Source organism: Colletes latitarsis, chromosome 14 (genome assembly GCF_051014445.1).
Source record: "Colletes latitarsis isolate SP2378_abdomen chromosome 14, iyColLati1, whole genome shotgun sequence".
Lineage (NCBI taxonomy): Eukaryota > Metazoa > Arthropoda > Insecta > Hymenoptera > Colletidae > Colletes > Colletes latitarsis.
This window is the reverse complement of record NC_135147.1, coordinates 6,289,363-6,307,314: the sequence shown is the minus strand read 5'-3', so window position 1 is coordinate 6,307,314 and position 17,952 is coordinate 6,289,363. Positions and strand designations below refer to the sequence as shown.

The following is a 17,952-nucleotide window of genomic DNA, read 5'->3' as shown; positions in this document are numbered from 1 at the left end:
AGCAGTAAGCGAGTAAGCTAGCAGTAAGCTAGTAAGCAAGCAGTGAGCTGGTAAGCGAGTAAGGAGCTAGAAAGCAAGCAGGAAGCTAGTAAGGAAACAGTATGCTAGTAAGCGAGCAGTAAGCCAGTAAGCAACCATTAAGGCAGTAAGCAAGCAGGAGGCTAGTAAGGAAGCAGTAAACCAGAAAGCAAGCAGAAGGCTAATAAGCAGGCAGTAAGCGAGTAAGCTGGCGGTATGCTAGTTAGCATGCAATGAGCTGGTAAGCGAGCAGGGAGCTAGTAACGAAGCAGTAATCTAGTAAGCAAGCAGCAGGCTAGCATGAAAGCAGTTAGCCATTAAGCAAGTAGTAAGTTAGTAACAAAGCAGTAAGTTCTTACGCAAGCAGGAAGCTAGTAAGCAAGCAGTAACCTAGTACGCAAGCTGTGAGCTAGTAAGCATCAAGTAGACTGGTAAGCAAGCAGCAGGGTAGTCAGAAAGCAGTAAGCTAATAAGCAAGCAGTGAGCTAGTAAGCGAGGAGGAAGCTGGTGAGAGTGCAGTATGCTAGTAAGCAACCAGTATGCAAGCAGTAAGCTAGTAACAAAGCAGGAAGTTTGAAGCAAAGCAGTAAGCTGGTTAGCAAGCTGGAAGCTAGTAAGTAAGCATTCGTCTGGTAAGAGAGCAGTAAGTTACTAAGAAAGCAGTAAGTTACGTGGAAAGCAGGAATGTAGCTAGCAAGCAGTAAGCTAGTAAGCCAGCAGTAAGCTAGCATGGAAACTGTATAATAGCAAAAGGCGGTGCCTCCCCGATCAATAACGGTACAGTCGGGGATGGCGAAGGTTGGGGGTTTGGGCGCCCTCCATGGCACCGTTTCAAGGGGGTGGGGTGCCGTGGAGCGTGGTGGTCCGGCGGAAGGCGAGGAGGGCGGCGAGGAAGGCCTCGCAGCCGCAACCTCCGCCCTTGCCGCCAGCGGCCAATTTAAATGCCGCGAAGGCGCGACCGGGGCGCCCCACCCCAAAACGGCAGCGGTGGCGCTGCCCGTTGCGCAGGAGGGCTACGTGACCCTCGCGGCGGCGGAGCAGCTCGCTAGTGAGAACATCTTCCTGGACGATCTTGGCATCGCCACCGTGAGGGCGAATAGGGCCGTGACCGGAGATCTCCTGCTGCAGATCCCCGGACCGGAGGGCGGGGAGAAGGCGGACCGACTCGCCCAGAAGCTTCGGGAGCAGCTGGGCCAGCGGGCTGTCTGGGTCGCCAGGTCCATAATGCGCACAGATATGCGCGTTTGTGGGCTGGACGATTCGGTCACAGCGCAGGAGGTGTAACTCGTGCCCTAGCGAGGGCGGGGGAATGCCCCGATGGAGACGTGCGGGTCGGAGAGATCCGCGGGTCTCCTTCCGGCCTGGAGTCGGTGTGGGCCCGGTGCCCTCTCACCGCTGCCAGCAAGGTGGAGCAATCCGGGAGGGTGTTGGTGGTGTAGGTTTCGGCGCGAGTGGAGATACTCGCGCCGCGCCCGCTCCAGTGTCACCGCTGCCTCGAGTTGGGGCACGTGAGGCAGTGGTGCACCTCGCCGGTGGATCGCAGCGGTCAGTGTTACCGCTGCGGAGCGAAAGACCACCGCGCGAGCCAGTGCTCAGCGGCCCGTCACTGCGCGCTATGTGCGGACATGGGGAGGGCGGCCAATCACAGGGTTGGGAGCAAAAAGTGCTCTCCCCCCCCCCCCGAAGCAGAGGGGGATCGGCCCTCTCCGGTTCAGGCACCGCGGTCGGTGGCATCGTCCACAATGGAGGTGGACGGTGTCATGGGGACGGACAACCGGGAGGAGGCTGGGGCGGCCGCTAAGTAATGCCGCCTCGTCTCCTCCTCCAGGCCAACCTCAAGCACTGCCGCGCGGCACAGGACATGATGTCCCAAGTCCTCGCGGAGTGGGCGGTTGGCCTGGCGGTCGCCGCTGAGCCGTACCGCGTCCTTGATCACCTTCATTGGTTGGGGAACGCGGACGGCTTGGTGGCGGCGATATGGGTAGGAGCGGACGTGTCCCCACCTTTGTCCATCCTGGAGCGCGGTTGGGAATTCGTCGCCTGGGAGGGAGTCGTGGACTGGGAGGGAGTCGCCGTGATAGGGTGCTACATCTCGCCCCGCAGCGGTCACACGCGTTCGAGCAGTACCCGGCTGAGGTCGCGGCATGCGTGCAGCTCTGCGCGGCTCGGCGGGTGCTAGTCCTGGAGGACTTTAGCACCAAGTTGGTGGCGTGGGGATCCGGCGGGATCTCCGATCGCGGTGGGATCCTGGGCGACTGGGCGGCCGGGCTCGACCTTCGACTACTGAACCGGGGGTCGGAGCACACTTTTTTTTTTTTTTTTTTTTTTTTTGTCGTGGGGAAAATCTTCGTAAGACTCCCTCCCACCTCGTTGGGGAGAGGCGGGAGGGTTGTGTGGGATTCCCCGCGCCCGTAGAATGACGGGCGCGGGACCTACCCACTAAAAACCCCACGGTGACCCTTCCGCACGATTTGGGAGGATACCGGGAATCGCTCGAAGCATTCTTCCGGTATCCTCCCCGTGCCCGCGCTTTGCGCCCATCCCCGGGGGGGACAAACGGTCCCCCCGGTAGACACACTGTCTCATAGCGGCAGGACGGGGCCACTCCATTCCGCCGCCATCCGTCCCGGGGCCGCATTTAGTGGCGGGCTGCGAGCCCCAACTCGCAACCGCCTATGACCCCGTTTCTACCCCTCGGCGGCCTGGAGCTGATGGCCGCTCTAGGCCACCGAGGGTGCCTCCCCGTGGGCCGGACCCACACGGTCCGACCCATCGCCGCCTGGCGGGAGGAGGCTCCCCTCATGGCCCCCCCAGCCAGGGTCATCCGCCGCGCAAAGGCCGCCGCCCGCGACCATACGAGCGCCAGCCTCAGCGCGCCGCTGAAGCTCGCGCTCCCTTCCCGCGGCCTCCTTCTGCAGCATTACGGTCTCGCAGAAGGAGGCCACGGCCCTCCACTTCCTCTCGCTGCCGAGCATGGCGCGCACCACACCTGGCAGCGAGACATCCCGCCCTATGACGCCGACCAGGACACGGCGCTCCCCCTCCCAAGCTGGGCATACCTGGAGGGTATGATCAGCCGTGTCCTGCTCGGCGTCACAGTGGCAGCAACGCGCCGTCGGCTCCTTCCCTATCAGGCACAGGTATCTTCCGAAGCTACCATGCCCGGAAAATACCTGTGCACAACCGGTAAGTAAGGCTTCCATGGCCTCTGTCAAGCCACTCACACAGGAGTGGCCGAACAGCCCCGACTGTCCGGTGCCCCGCAGTTGGCAGGGCCAACCGCTCCTGCCACGCGAGCACCACGAACTGCCGGGCCTGGCGCTTCAAATCGCCCCAAGCAGGTTTCTGCTCTACCGGGACCGCCCCCACTCCCGCGCGACGGTCGACACGATGACGATACATCATCGCGTGCGACCGCGCGAGGAGATCCATGGGCGGCATCCCCGCAAGAACCGTCGCCGCCTCATGCGACACGGTCCGGTAGCCGCGGACGACCCTCAGCGCCATCCGCCTCTGCACCCGACGCAGCATCGTCATGCTGCGCTGGGAGGCCACCAGGTCGTCCGCCCAGACGGGGGCCCCGTATAGGGCCACCGACTGAACCATTGCCACATAGAGGCGGCGAATTCGTCCCGCCGGGCCCCCCAGGTTGGGGAGGATCCGGCCTAAAGCCGAGACCATCCTCTCCAACCGGGGAACCAGGCAGCGGAAATGCTCCTCGAAGCGCCAGTGGCTATCGAGGATCAGCCCCAGATACCTCATCCGGGGCTTCACCTCGATATCAGCCCCACCCACCCGGATTAGAGGGGGTGGCGGATCCTGCCAAGGTGAATGGAACGCTATCACCTCGGTCTTATGGACCGCCACCGTCATCCCCATCCCCCTGATCCGGTCGACGACGCGTTGCGCCCCCTCCTCGGCGAGGCGCTTGGCCCTCCCCCACTGAGTCCCGACGACCAGCACTGGTGTGTCATCTGCGTAACACACGGCACTGACGCCGTCGGGGAGGTCGGCCCGCAACACCGCGTCGTACGCGATGTTCCACAGGAGTGGCCCGAGGACCGACCCCTGCGGAACCCCGCAGTAGACCGCCCTCCGCATTTCACCATCCCGGCCCGGAGCACCCCGCGACAGGTGCTCGACGAGGCGGGCAGCAATCGCTCGCTCGAAGAGCTTTTTTTTTTTTTTTTTTTTTTTTTTTTGTCGTGGGGAAAATCTTCGAAAGACTCCCTCCCACCTCCTTGGGGAGAGGTGGGAGGGGTGTGTGGGATTCCCCGCGCCCGTACAACGACAGGCGCGGGACCTACCCACTAAAAACCCCACGGTGACCCTTCGGCACGCTTTGGGAGGATACCGGGAATCGCTCGAAGCATTCTTCCGGTATCCTCCCCGTGCCCGCGCTTTCGCGCCCATCCCCCGGGGGGACAATCGGTCCCCCCAGTAGACACACTGCCTCATAGCGGCGTGACGGGGCCACTCCATCCCGCCGCTATCCGTCCCGGGGCCGCGTTTAGTGGCCGCTGCGAGCCCCAACTCGCAACCGCCCGCGACCCCGTTTCCACCCCTCGGCGGCCGGGCGTTCATGGCCGCACCAGACCGCCGAGGGTGCCTCCCCTTGCGTCGGACCGGTAGGGGGAGGCACTCCTACCCCCAACCGGTCCGACCCGGCGCCGCCTGGCGGGAGGAAGGTCCCCTCAGGACCCCCCTCCCAGCCTAGGTCATCCGCCACGCCGAGGCGGCCGCCCGCGACGCCTCGCGACCGGGCGACGACCTCGGGCCACCGCACGAGCGCGAACTTCAGCGCGCCGCTGAAGCTCGCGCTCCCTCCCCGCGGCCTCCTTCTGCAACATTACGTTCTCGCAGAAGGAGGCCACGGCCCTCCACTTCTCCTCGCTGCCGAGCATGGCGCGCACCACGCCCGGCAGCGAGACATCCCGCCCGACGACGCCGACCAGGACACGGCGCTCCCCCTCCCACGCGGGGCATACCTCCAGGGTATGATCCGCCGTGTCCTGCTCAGCGTCGCAGTGGCAGCAACGCGCCGTCCGCTCCTTCCCTATCCGGCACAGGTATCTTCCGAAGCAGCCATGCCCGGAAAATACCTGTGCCAGCCGGTAGGTGAGGCTGCCATGGCCTCTGTCCAGCCACTCCTTCAGGAGTGGCCGAACAGCCCCGACAGTCCGGTGCCCCGCGGTTGGCAGAGCCAGCCTCTCCTGCCACGCGAGCAACACGGACTGCCGGGCCTGGCGCTTCAAATCGCCCCAAGCAGGTTCCTGCCCGCCCGGGGCCGCCCCCACCCCCGCGCGACGGTCGACGCGGTGCCGGTACATCACCGCGTGCGACCGCGCGAGCAGGTCCATGGGCGGCATCCCCGCTAGAACCGTCGCCGCCTCATGTGACATGGTCCGATACCCGCGGACGACCCTGAGCGCCATGCGCCTCTGCACCCGACGCAGCATAGTCATGCTGCGCCGGGAGGCAGCCAGGTCGTCCGCCCAGACGGGGGCCCCGTATAGGGCCACCGACTGGACCATTGCCACATAGAGGCGACGAACTCGGCCCGCCGGGCCCCCCAGGTTGGGCAGGATCCGGCCCAGAGCCGCAACTATCCTTTCCAACCGGGGGACCAGGCAGCGGAAATGCTGCTCGAAACGCCAGTGGCTATCGAGGATCAGCCCTAGATACCTGATCTGGGGCTTCACCTCGATGTCAGCCCCACCCACCCGGATCAGAGGGGGTGGCGGATCCTGCCGAGGTGAATGAAACGCAATCACCTCGGTCTTATGGACCGCCACCGTCATCCCCATCACCCTGATCCGGTCGACGACGCGTTGCGACCCCTCCACCGCGCGACGCATGGCCATCCCCCAGTGCGCCCCGACGGCCAGCACCAGTGTGTCATCCGCATAACACACCGTGCTGACGCCGTCGGGGAGGCCGGCCCGCAACACCGAGTCGTAAGCGATGTTCCACAGGAGTGGCCCGAGGACCGACCCCTGCGGAACACCGCAGTACACCTCCCTCCGCATATCACCATCCCGGCCCGGATACTCGATCCACCTGCCGCGGAGATAATCCCCGACGACCGCCCTGAGACAAGGGGGGACTCGATGATATTCGAGCCCCCTCCTTATCTCTTCCCAGGGGAGGGTGTTAAAGGCATTGGCAATATCCAAGGATATTGCCAAAGCCACCCCTCCCCGGGAGACGGCCGCCTCCGAGAGGGCCCTCACACGACCTATCGCGTCGATAGTCGATCGGCCCCCCCGGAAACCGAACTGGCTGTCGGCCAGACCGGGATCACCCCGCGACAGGTGCTCGACGAGGCGGGCAGCAATCACACGCTCGAAGAGCTTGCCCACCTCGTCGAGGAGACAAATGGGTCGGTATGCGGAGGGAGACTCCGCGGGCCGACCCTCCTTCCGGAGGAGGACCATCCTCGCCACCTTCCAACTGGGGGGGAATCGCCCGTCCCTCAGGCATCGGTTAAACAACCGCCTGAGGTCGGCCCCAAGGACGCCCTGGGCCAAGACCCAAACCCGGCCGGGCACACCATCCGGACCCGGGGCCGTGTTACGAACCCCGAGCCGTCTGATGGCCGCTGCCAGCTCCTCCTGCGTGACCCCCAGCTCGGCCGTCCACTCCACTGGGACAGCCGCCGCCGCCGGAGGACGCGGTCCCCTCTCCCCAATTGGGAAGAGTGTATTGACCACGTCCTCCAGCAGCCGGGGGTCAAGACCCTCGGTGACGGGGGGCGCCCACGGGCGGAGCTTATTCAGCACCACCTTATATGGGCGCCCCCATGGATCGTCATCAAGGGTCTGGAGGAGCTCCTTCCATGCCCGGGTCTTGGCCCGTTTGATGGCGACCTGCAGAGCAACCCGCGCCACGCGGTATGCTCCATACAGGTCATCAGCTGCGCTCGCTCGCGCCACGCCGTCGCCTGTACGTTGACGACGGCGCGCGCGGGTGTACTGGCGTCGGGCGCGGACAGTCGCGACTCGCAACTCCGCGATCGCGTCCGACCACCAGTACACCGCCCGGCGAGGAGAAGCCCGCCCGACCCGAGGCATCGCCGCGTCGCAAATACCCGCGACCAATGCTCCGAGCCGGGCGACCTCCTCCTCTATGCTCGGCAACTCGGCCGCTCCCTGCGGCCAAGTTGCAGCGAGGGCAGCTGCCATCAGGGCGTCCTTGTCCAGGCGCCGAAGCGCCCAGCGGCGTGGTGGGGCGCCACGCAGGCGGCCGTGTCGGGATGCACTCGCGGCGGCAGAGACCTCCATCCGGATGTACCGGTGATCGGAGAGTGTCTCTGCCCCCGCGACCACGTGCCAACCCGACACCATGCGCACGGCGTTGGGGGTCGCGAATCCAACATCCACGATGGACCCCCCATATCGCCGCACGCATGTGTGCTCCGACCCCCGGTTCAATACCCGGAGGTCGAGCCCCGCCGCCCAATCGCCCAGGATCCCGCCGCGAACGGAGGTCCTGGGGGATCCCCAAGCCACCGACTTGGCATTAAAATCCCCCAGGACCAGCACCGGCCGGGCCGCGTAGCGCTGCACGCATGCCGCGACCTCGGCCAAGTACAGCTCGAACGCAGCGTGACCGCTACGGGGCGAAATGTAGCACCCCACCACAGCGACTCCCCCCCAGTCCACGGCGACGAATCCCCGACCGCGCTCCAACAAGGAGAACGGTGGGGACCCGTCGCCCCCTCCCCATACCGTCGCCACCAAGCCGTCCGCGTCGCCCACCCAATGAGGGTGATCAGGGACGCGGTACGGCTCGGCGGCGACCGCCAGGCCAACCCCCCACTCCGCGAGGACTTGGGACATCAAGTCCTGTGCCGCGCGGCAGTGGTTGAGGTTGGCCTGGAGGAGGAGGCGGGGCGGCATTAATTAATGGCCGCGCCAGCCTCCTCCCGGCCGTCCGTCCCCGTAGCACCGTCCACCTCCATGGAGGACGATGCCACCGCCCTCGGCACCGGAGCCGGTGCAGCCCGCCTCTTCCTCTCCTTCCGGGAGGGGGGGGGAGCACTTCTTGCTCCCCACCCTGTGATCGGCTGGCCTCCCCATGTCCGCACACAGCGGGCAGTGGGGGGCCGCCGAGCACTAGCTCGCACGGTGCTCTTTGGCACCGCAGCGGTAACACTGACCGCTGCGGTCCACCGGCGAGGTGCACCACTGCCTCACGTGCCCCAATTCGAGGCAGCGGTGACACTGGAGCGGGCGCGGCGCGAGGATTTCCACTCGCGCCGAAACCCACCCCACCAACACCCTCCCGGATTCCGCCACCTTACGGGCGGCGGAGAGGGGGCACCGGGCCCACACCGACCCGAGGCCGGAGGGCGACCTGCGGATCTCTCCGATCCGCAGGTCCTCCACAGGACAGTCCCCCGCCCTCGCAAGGGCACGGGACACATCCTGTGCGCTGACGGAGTCGTCCAGCCCACAAACGCGCATCTCCGTGCGCTTCGTGGGCCGGGCGACCCGGACACCTCGCTCGCCCAGCTGCTCCCGGAGCCTCTGGGCGAGACGATCCGCCTTCGCGCCGCCTTCTGCACCGGGGATCTCCAGCAAGAGATCCCCGGTCACGGCCCTCTTCGCCCTCACGGAGGCGATGCCCAGCTCTTCCAGGGAGATATTCTCCCTGGCGAGCCGCATCGCCTCCGCGAGGGTCAGGTCGCCCCCCTGCGCAACGGTCAGCGTCACCGCTGCCGTTTTTGGGGGACGACCTGGTCGTGCCTTCCCGACCTTCGCGGCCTTTACCTTGGCCGCCGGCGGCGGAGGCGGAGGCCGCGGTTGCGAGGCCTTCCTCGCCGCCCGCTTCGCCTTCCGCCCCACCACCTCACTCCACGCCACCCCCCCCTTGGGAGGGTGCTGTGGAGGACGCGACCACCGCGACCACGGGTACACCACCCCCCTTGGGGGTCGCGACCCGGGGCCCTGGTGCCGCAACGCTGGGCGGAGCCTTCACTCCGCCCTTCTTTGCCTTCCCCGACTGTACCGGAACAGGTCGGGGAGGCACCGCCTTCCTGCTGACCGCTCTTCCGGCGAGGAGCTCCTCCCGGAAGGCGGCCAGTTTGCCATCAATCATGTCCCCAATCCTCCTCAGAAGATCGTCTTCTGAGGAGGACGGGGACTTCTTCACGGGCGGAGTGCGGGTGGAGGGGCCCGCGGTGCTCCGCACCACTGCCGCCGCACTCCGCTTATTTACCTCCGCCGAGGGACGCGGCGGTGGAGGAGGAGGGAGGATGGGAGGGAGGGCCGCGCTGTTCCACAGCGCCTCTGCCCTCCTCCGCCCCTGTCGCTCCTCCTCCAACAGGAGCTGCAGACGGGCGTTCCGCCCTCTGAGCTCCCGCGCCGCCTCCCTCATTTCCTCCGCCGCGGCCTTCAGGGCCTCCGCGCCACCGCTTTTCTGCCCCTTAAAGGCGCAGGCAGCGGCGACTTTCTCCACCCGCCTCAGGGACGAGGAGATCCTCTCCGATATCTCCTCGGTCACCTCGTCCCTGAGGCAACTCAGCCTCACCGACGGGCTCTTCGCCCCGCCCACCTCGACGTCGGCCTGCCCCGTCCTCTTCCTCTTAGAGCCTATGTGGCTCGTGCTGGAGGAGAAGGACGAGACCGACGCCGTCTCGTCGCCCTCCTCCACCCTCCACGAAGCCGGACCTGGCGCTGAGTGGGGCGCGAGCGCCGCCTCCCTAACCCCAACCCCGTCTCCGTCCTCCCCAACCGACAAAACCCGCCCCATCCCCATTTTATTTTCTGTGTCCATAATAGTCCCACGAGATGGTCGGAAATAAAGGTCCACCCGGGCAGAGCCGCCTTACCCGGGTAAGCCTAATACTCCGGGGGTTCGGCAGGTTCCCCGGAGGTGGTCGCTTGGGATTGGGCCTTCTCCCCCAACCATGCATCCCATCGCCGCGCACCATAGCTTAGGATTGGAGGGCGATTTTATAGAGTCGCCATACTCGTGGCCCAGGCGGTTAAGCCAAGACCCCCGTTCCTCCTGCCGTCACGTACCATTCACAAAACCAATAGGGAATTGTGAATGGGTCGTTGTGACGACCAACAGGAGGCTTACGGTGTGTGTATGACTCGGGTACCCCGGGTTCGTTAAGCCCGTACTGCAGCTGAAAGGCTGGCAGCCCCTGAGGGACACTAGCCTACTGCTTGCTTACCTGCTTACTGCTTCCTTACTATCTTACTGCTCTCTTACTAGCTCAATGCCTGCTTAGATCCTTACTGCGTGCTTACAAGCTTGCTGGTTGCTTACTGCCTTATTGCTTGCGTACTAGCATGTTGCTTGCTTTCTAGCTTACTGCTCTCTTCCTAACTTACTGGTTTCATACTAGCCAACTGTATCCTTCCTAACCTGCTACTTGCTTACTATCTTACTGCTTGATTGCCAGCTCCCTTCACGCTTACTAGCTCACTCCTTGCTTAATAGATTTCTGCTAGCTTACTGGCTCAATCTGTGCTTACTAGCCTGCTGCTTGCAAGCGAGCTTCCTGCTAGCTTACTCACATCCTGCTTGCATGCTAGCTTGCGTGCTTGCTTTCGATCTTACTGCTGGCATCCTGGCATACTGCTTCCTTACTAGCTAATTGCTATCTTACTAGACAGCTACTTGCTTACTAGCTTACATCTTGCTTGCTAGCTTGCTGCATGCTTAGAAGCACACAGTTTTCTTACTAGCTAACTGTATTCATACCAGTTTAATGCTTGCTTACTAGCATACTGCTTCCTTACTAGCTTTCTGTATTCCTACAAACTTACTGCTTGCTTACTAGCATACTGCTTCGTTACAAGCTAATTACACTCTTACTAGCCAACTGCTTGCTTAGCAGCCAACAGCTTGCTTACTAGCTTACCTGTTGCTAGCTAGCTTGCTGCTTGCTTACTAGCTCCCTGCACGCTTACTCGCACACTGCTTTTTTATTAGCCTGCTGTTTGCTTACTAGCTTACTGCTTGCTTACTCGCTTACTGCATGCTTACCTGATTACTGCTTTCTCACACGCATACAGCTGCCTTACTAGCCTGCTGCTTGATTTCTAGTTTACTGGCAGCGTAATAGCTTACTGCTTGCTCAATAGCTATCTCCTTCTTACTAGCTTCTTGCTTGCTCCATAGCTTACTGCTTGATTACTAGCATAATGCTCCCTTACTAGCTTCCCCCTCGCTTACTAACTTACTGCTTGCTTGCTAGCTTACTGGTTGCTTTCTCGCTTACTGCTTGCTTACTAGCCCGCCGCTAGCTTTCTAGCATACAGCTTCCTCACTAGGTTCCTGCTTGCTTACTAGCTTCTTGTTTGCTTACTAGCTTACGGCTTGCTTACTAGCTTGCTGCTTGCTTACTAGCTTACTGGACGCTTACTAGCTTACTGCTTGCTTTCAAGCCTGCCGCTTGCGTTGTAGCTTACTGCTTGCTTACTAGCTTACTGCATGCTTACTAGCCTGCTGCTAGCTTACTAGCATACTGCTTTCTTACTATCTTACTGCTTGCTAACAAGATTGTTGCTTGTTTACTAACTTGCTGCTTGCTTACTAGCTTACTGCTCGCTTACTAGCTTACTGCTTGCATACTACCAAACAGCTTTCTTACAACATTCCAGCTTCCTCCTTAAGTTACTGCTTTCTTACTAGCCAGCTGCTTGCTTACTCTCCTACTGCTTGCTTACTTGCTTGTTGCATTCTTACTAGCCTGCTGCTCGCTTACAAGCTTACTGTTTGCTTAGTAGCTTACTGCTTGCTTACTAGCTTACTGCTCGCTTACTAGCTCTCTGCCTGCTTACTAGCACACTGCTTTCTTACTAGTTAATTGCTTTCCTACTAGCCTACTGCTTGCTCACTAGCTTACTGCTTGCTTACTAGCATACTGCTTCCTTACGAGATCCCTGCTCGCTTACTTGCTTGCTTCTTGCTTACCAGCTTACTGCTAGCTTACTCGCTTAGTGCTTGCTTACTACCTTGCTGCTTCCTTACTAGCGTCCTGCATACTCACCATCCTCCTGCTCTCCAACCAGCCAACTGCTTTCTTACTAGCCTGCTGCTTGCTCACTAGCTTACTGGTTGCTTACTAGCATGCTGCTTCCTTACTAGCTTCCAGCTCGCTTGCTAGCTTACTGCTTGCTTACTAGCTTACTACCTGCTTACTAGCTAACTGCTTTCCTACTAGCTTACTGCTTGCTAACAAGCAACCTGCTTCCTTACAAGCTTCCTGCGCGCTTACTGGCTCATAGCATTCTTACTAGCTTACTGCTTGCTTACCAGCTTACTGCTTGCTTGCGGGCATACTGCTTTCATAATAGATAACTGCTTTCTTAATAGTCAGATCCGTGCTTTCTAGCTTATTGCTTGCATACTATATTCAGCTTGCTTACTAGCCCGCTGCTGGCCTTCTAGCATACTGCTTCCTTTCTATCTTCCTGGGTGCTTACTAGCCTACTGGTTGCTCACTAGCTTACTGCTTGCATACTAGCATTCTGCACACTTACTAGCTCCGTGCTCGCTTACAAGCTTACTGCTTGCTTACTAGCATACTCCATTCTTACTAGCGCCCTGCTCGCTTACTAGTTCACTGCTTGCTTACTAGCTTACTTCTTGCTTACTAGCTTACTGCTTGATTAGTAGCTTGTTGCTTGTCTTCTAGCTTGCTGCATGCGTACTTCCTTGCTGCTAGCTTATTCGCTTACTGCATGCTTACTAGCCAGCTGCTTGCTTTCTAGCTTAGTGCTAGCTTACTCGCATCCTGCTTGGTTACTAGCCTGCTGCTTGCTTTCTAGGTTAGTGCTTCCTTACTAGCTTACTGCATGCTTACTAGATAACTGTTTTCTTGCTAGCATGCTACTTGCTTTCTGGCTTATTGCTTGCTTACTAGCATGCAGCTTGCTTACTAACCCGCTGCTTGCTTTCTAGCATACTGCTTCCCTCATAGCTTCCTGCTTGCTTAATACCTTACTGGTTGCTTACTAGCTTACTGCTTGCTTAGTACCATAATGCTTCCTTACTAGCTCCCTGCTCGCTTACTAGCTCACTGCTTGCTTACTTGCTCATTGCTTGCTTACTGGCATACTGCTTTCTTGCTATCCCGCAGCTAGCATACTAGCTTACTTCTTGCTTACTAGCTTGCTGCTTTGATACTGACATACAGCTTGCCTACTAGCTTGCTGCTTGCTTAATAGCATACGGCTTCCTTACTAGATCACTGCCTGCCTACTAGCCCACTTCTTGCTTACTTACTTACTGCTAGCATACTCGCTTACTGCATGCTTACTAGCCTGCTGCTTGCTTTCTAGCTTGCTACTAGCTAACTCGAATACTGCTTGCATACCAGCCCGTTGCATGCTTTCTAGCTTACTGGTTCCTTAATAGCTTACTGCTAGCTTTCTAGCGTTCTGCTCTCTTACTACGTCCATGCTCGTTTACTAGTTTACTGCTTGCTTACTAGCATCCTGGTTGCTTTCTAGATCACTGCTCCCTTAGTATCTTCCTGCTCGCTTATTAGCACACTGCATGCATATAAGCTTACTGCTTCCTTACTAACATACTACCTCCTTACTAAGCTTCCTGCTTGCTTACTAGGTTACTGCTTTCTTACTACCTAGCTGTTTGCTTTCTAGTTTACTGCATGCTTACTAGCTTGCTGGTTGCTCACTAGCCTACTGCTACCTTACTATCCAACAGCTTTCATACTAGCCTGCTACATGCTTACTAGCATGCGGCTTCCTTACGAGCTCCCTGTTCGCTTAGTGGCTCACTGCTTGCTTACTAGCTTCCTGCTTGCTTACTTTTTTTTTTTTTTTTTTTTTTTTTTGTCGTGGGGAAAATCTTCGAAAGACTCCCTCCCACCTCCTTGGGGAGAGGTGGGAGGGGTGTGTGGGATTCCCCGCGCCCGTACAACGACAGGCGCGGGACCTACCCACTAAAAACCCCACGGTGACCCTTCCGCACGATTTGGGAGGATACCGGGAATCGCTCGAAGCATTCTTCCGGTATCCTCCCCGTGCCCGCGCTTTGCGCCCATCCCCGGGGGGACAAACGGTCCCCCCGGTAGACACACTGTCTCATAGCGGCAGGCGGGGGCCACTCCATCCCGCCGCCATCCGTCCCGGGGCCGCATTTAGTGGCGGGCTGCGAGCCCCAACTCGCAACCGCCTGCGACTCCGTTTCTACCCCTCGGCGGCCGGGCGCTGATGGCCGCTCCAGGCCACCGAGGGTGCCTCCCCGTGGGCCGGACCCACCCGGTCCGACCCATCGCCGCCTGGCGGGAGGAGGCTCCCCTCAGGGCCCCCCTCCCAGCCAGGGTCATCCGCCGCGCAAAGGCCACCGCCCGCGACGCCCTCGCGCTACCATACGAGCGCGAGCCTCAGCGCGCCGCTGAAGCTCGCGCTCCCTTCCCGCGGCCTCCTTTTGCAGCATTACGGTCTCGCAGAAGGAGGCCACGGCCCTCCACTTCCTCTCGCTGCCGAGCATGGCGTGCACCACATCCGGCAGCGAGACATCCCGCCCTATGACGCCGACCAGGACACGTCGCTCCCCCTCCCAAGCTGGGCATACCTGGAGGGTATGATCACGCGTGTCCTGCTCGGCGTCACAATGGCAGCAACGCGCCGTCGGCTCCTTCCCTATCCGACACAGGTATCTTCCGAAGCTACCATGCCCGGAAAATACCTGTGCCATCCGGTAAGTAAGGCTTCCATGGCCTCTGTCCAGCCACTCACACAGGAGTGGCCGAACAGCCCCGACTGTCCGGTGTCCCGCAGTTGGCAGGGCCAACCGCTCCTGCCACGCGAGCACCACGAACTGCCGGGCCTGGCGCTTCAAATCGCCCCAAGCAGGTTCCTGCTCTCCCTGGACCGCCCCCACTCCGGCGCGACGGTCGACACGATGACGATACATCATCGCGTGCGACCGCGTGAGGAGATCCATGGGCGGCATCCCCACAAGGACCGTCGCCGCCTCATGCGACACGGTCCGGTAGCCGCGGACGACCCTCAGCGCCATCCGCCTCTGCACTCGACGCAGCACCGTCATGCTGCGCCGGGAGGCCGCCAGGTCGTCCGCCCAGACGGGGGCCCCGTATAGGGCCACCGACTGAACCATTGCCACATAGAGGCGGCGAACTCGTCCCGCCGGGCCCCCCAGGTTGGGGAGGATCCGGCCTAAAGCCGAGACCATCCTCTCCAACCGGGGAATCAGGCAGCGGAAATGCTCCTCGAAGCGCCAGTGGCTATCGAGGATCAGCCCCAGGTACCTCATCCGGGGCTTCACCTCGATATCAGCACCACCCACCCGGATCAGAGTGGGTGGCGGATCCTGCCGAGGTGAGTGGAACGCTATCACCTCGGTCTTATGGAACGCCACCGTCATCCCCATCCCCCTGATCCGGTCGACGACGCGTTGCGCCCCCTCCTCGGCGAGGCGCTTGGCCCTCCCCCACTGAGCCCCGACGGCCAGCACCAGTGTGTCATCTGCGTAACACACGGCACTGACGCCGTCGGGGAGGTCGGCCCGCAACACCGCGTTGTACGCGATGTTCCACAGGAGTGGCCCGAGGACCGACCCCTGCGGAACCCCGCAGTAGACCTCCCTCCGCATATCACCATCCCGGCCCGGATACTCGATCCACCTGCCGCGGAGATAATCCCCGACGACTGCCCTGAGACACGGGGGTACCCGATGATATTCGAGCCCCCTCCGTATCTCCCCCCAGGGAAGGGTGTTAAACGCGTTGGCAATATCCAGCGATACCGCCAACGCCACCCCACCCCGGGAGACGGCCGAATCCGAGAGGACCCTGACCCGACTGATCGCGTCGACCGTCGACCGGCCCCCTCGGAAACCGTACTGGCAGTCGGCCAGGCCCGGAGCACCCCGCGAAAGGTGCTCGACGAGGCGGGCAGCGATCACTCGCTCGAAGAGCTAGCCCACCTCGTCGAGGAGACAGATGGGCCGGAATGCGGATGGAGACTCCGCGGGCCGACCCTCCTTCCGGAGGAGGACCATCCTCGCCACCTTCCAACTGGGGGGGAATCGCCCGTCCCTCAGGCATCGGTTAAACAACCGCCTGAGGTCGGCCCCAAGGACGCCGTGGGTTAAGACCCAAACCCGGCCAGGCACACCATCCGGACCCGGGGCCGTGTTACGCGCCCCGAGCCGTCTGACTGCTGCGGCCAGCTCCCCCTGCGTGACACCCGGCTCGGCCACCCACTCCAACGGGGCCGTCGCCTCTGCCGGAGGACGTGGTCCCATCCCCCCAATTGGGAAGAGAGTATTGACCACGCCCTCCAGCAGCCGGGGGTCAAGACCCTCGGTGACGGGGGGCGCCCACGGGCGGAGCTTGTTCAGCACCACCTTATAAGGGCGCCCCCAAGGGTCGTCATCAAGGGTCTCGAGGAGCTCCTTCCATGCCCGGGTCTTGGCCCGTTTGATGGCGACCTGCAGAGCCATCCGCGACATGCGGTATGCCTCATACAGGTCATCTGCCCTCGCTCGCGCCACGCTCTCGTCTCTCCGTAGACGACGGCGCGCGCGGGTGTACTGGCGTCGGGCGCGGACACTCGCGTCTCGCATTTCCGCGATCGCGGCCGACCACCAGTACACCGCCCGGCGAGGAGAAGCCCGCCCGACCAGGGGCAACGCCGCGTCACATATGTTCGCAACCATCCCCCCGAGCCGGGCGACCTCCTCCTCTATACTCGGCAACTCTGCCGCCCCCTGCGGTCAAGTTGCAGCGAGGGCAGCTGCCATCAGGGCGTCCTTGTCCAGGCGCTGAAGCGCCGAGCGGCGCGGTGGGTTACCACCCGGACGGTGGTGTCGCAATGCATCCCCCGCGGCGGCAGAGACCAACATCCGGATATACCGGTGGTCCGATAGTGTCTCTGTCCCCGCGACCACGTGCCACCCCGACACCATGCGCACGGCGTTGGGGGTCGCGAATCCAACATCCACGATAGACCCCCCATATTGCCGCACACACGTGTGCTCCGACCCCCGGTTCAGTAACCGAAGGTCGAGTCCCGCCGCCCAGTCGCCCAGGATCCCGCCGCGAACGGAAGTCCTGGGGGACCCCCACGCCACCGACTTGGCGTTGAAGCCTCCCAGGACCAGCACCGGCCGGGCCGCGCAGCGCTGCACGCATGCCGCGACCTCGGCTAGGTACTGCTCGAACGCGACGTGACCGCTGCGAGGCGATATGTAGCACCCCACCACGGCGACTCCCCCCCAGTCCACGGCGACGAATCCCCGACCGCGCTCCAGCATGGAGAACGGCGGGGACCCGTCGCCACCTCCCCATACCGTCGCCACCAAGCCGTCCGCGTCGCCCACCCAATGAGGGTGATCAGGGACGCGGTACAGCTCGGTGGCGACAGCCAGGCCAACCCCCCACTCCGCGAGGACTTGGGACATCATATCCTGTGTCGCGCGGCAGTGGTTGAGGTTGGCCTGGAGGAGGAGGCGGGGCGCCATTAATTACCGACCGCCCCAGCCTCCTCCCGGCTGTCCGTCCCCGTGGCACCGTCCACCTCCATTGTAGACGTAGCCACCGCCCGCGGCGCCGGAGTCGGAACGGCCCGCCTCTTCCTCTCCTTCCGGGAGGGGGGAGAGCACTTCCTGCTCCCCACCCTGTGGTCGGCTGGCATCCCCCTGTCCGCACATAGCGGTCAGTGGAGGGCCGCCGAGCACTGGCTCGCGCGGTGGTCCTTTGCCCCGTAGCGGTAACATTGACCGCTGCGGTCCACCGGCGAGGTGCACCACTGCCTCACATGCCCCAATTCGAGGCAGCGGTGACACTGGAGCGGGCGCGGCGCGAGCATCTCCACTCGCGCCGAAACCCACCCCACCCCTGCTTGCTTACTTGCTTACACCTTGTTTACAAGCTAATTGATTTCTAACTAGCCTGCTCCCTCCTATCTAGCTTCCTGC

The 17,952-nt window shown here is 61.7% G+C and overlaps 1 protein-coding gene across 1 annotated transcript in view; it reads left to right on the top strand.

The window, feature by feature from the left end:
• Positions 1–807: 807 nt before the first annotated feature.
• LOC143350221 (uncharacterized) overlaps positions 808–17,952 on the top strand; it is a 66,877-nt gene continuing 49,732 nt past the window's right edge. The window contains exon 1 of the mRNA XM_076782172.1: positions 808–1,264. Coding sequence (XP_076638287.1) covers positions 808–1,264 — 457 coding nt within the window. The remainder of the gene's footprint in view (positions 1,265–17,952) is intronic.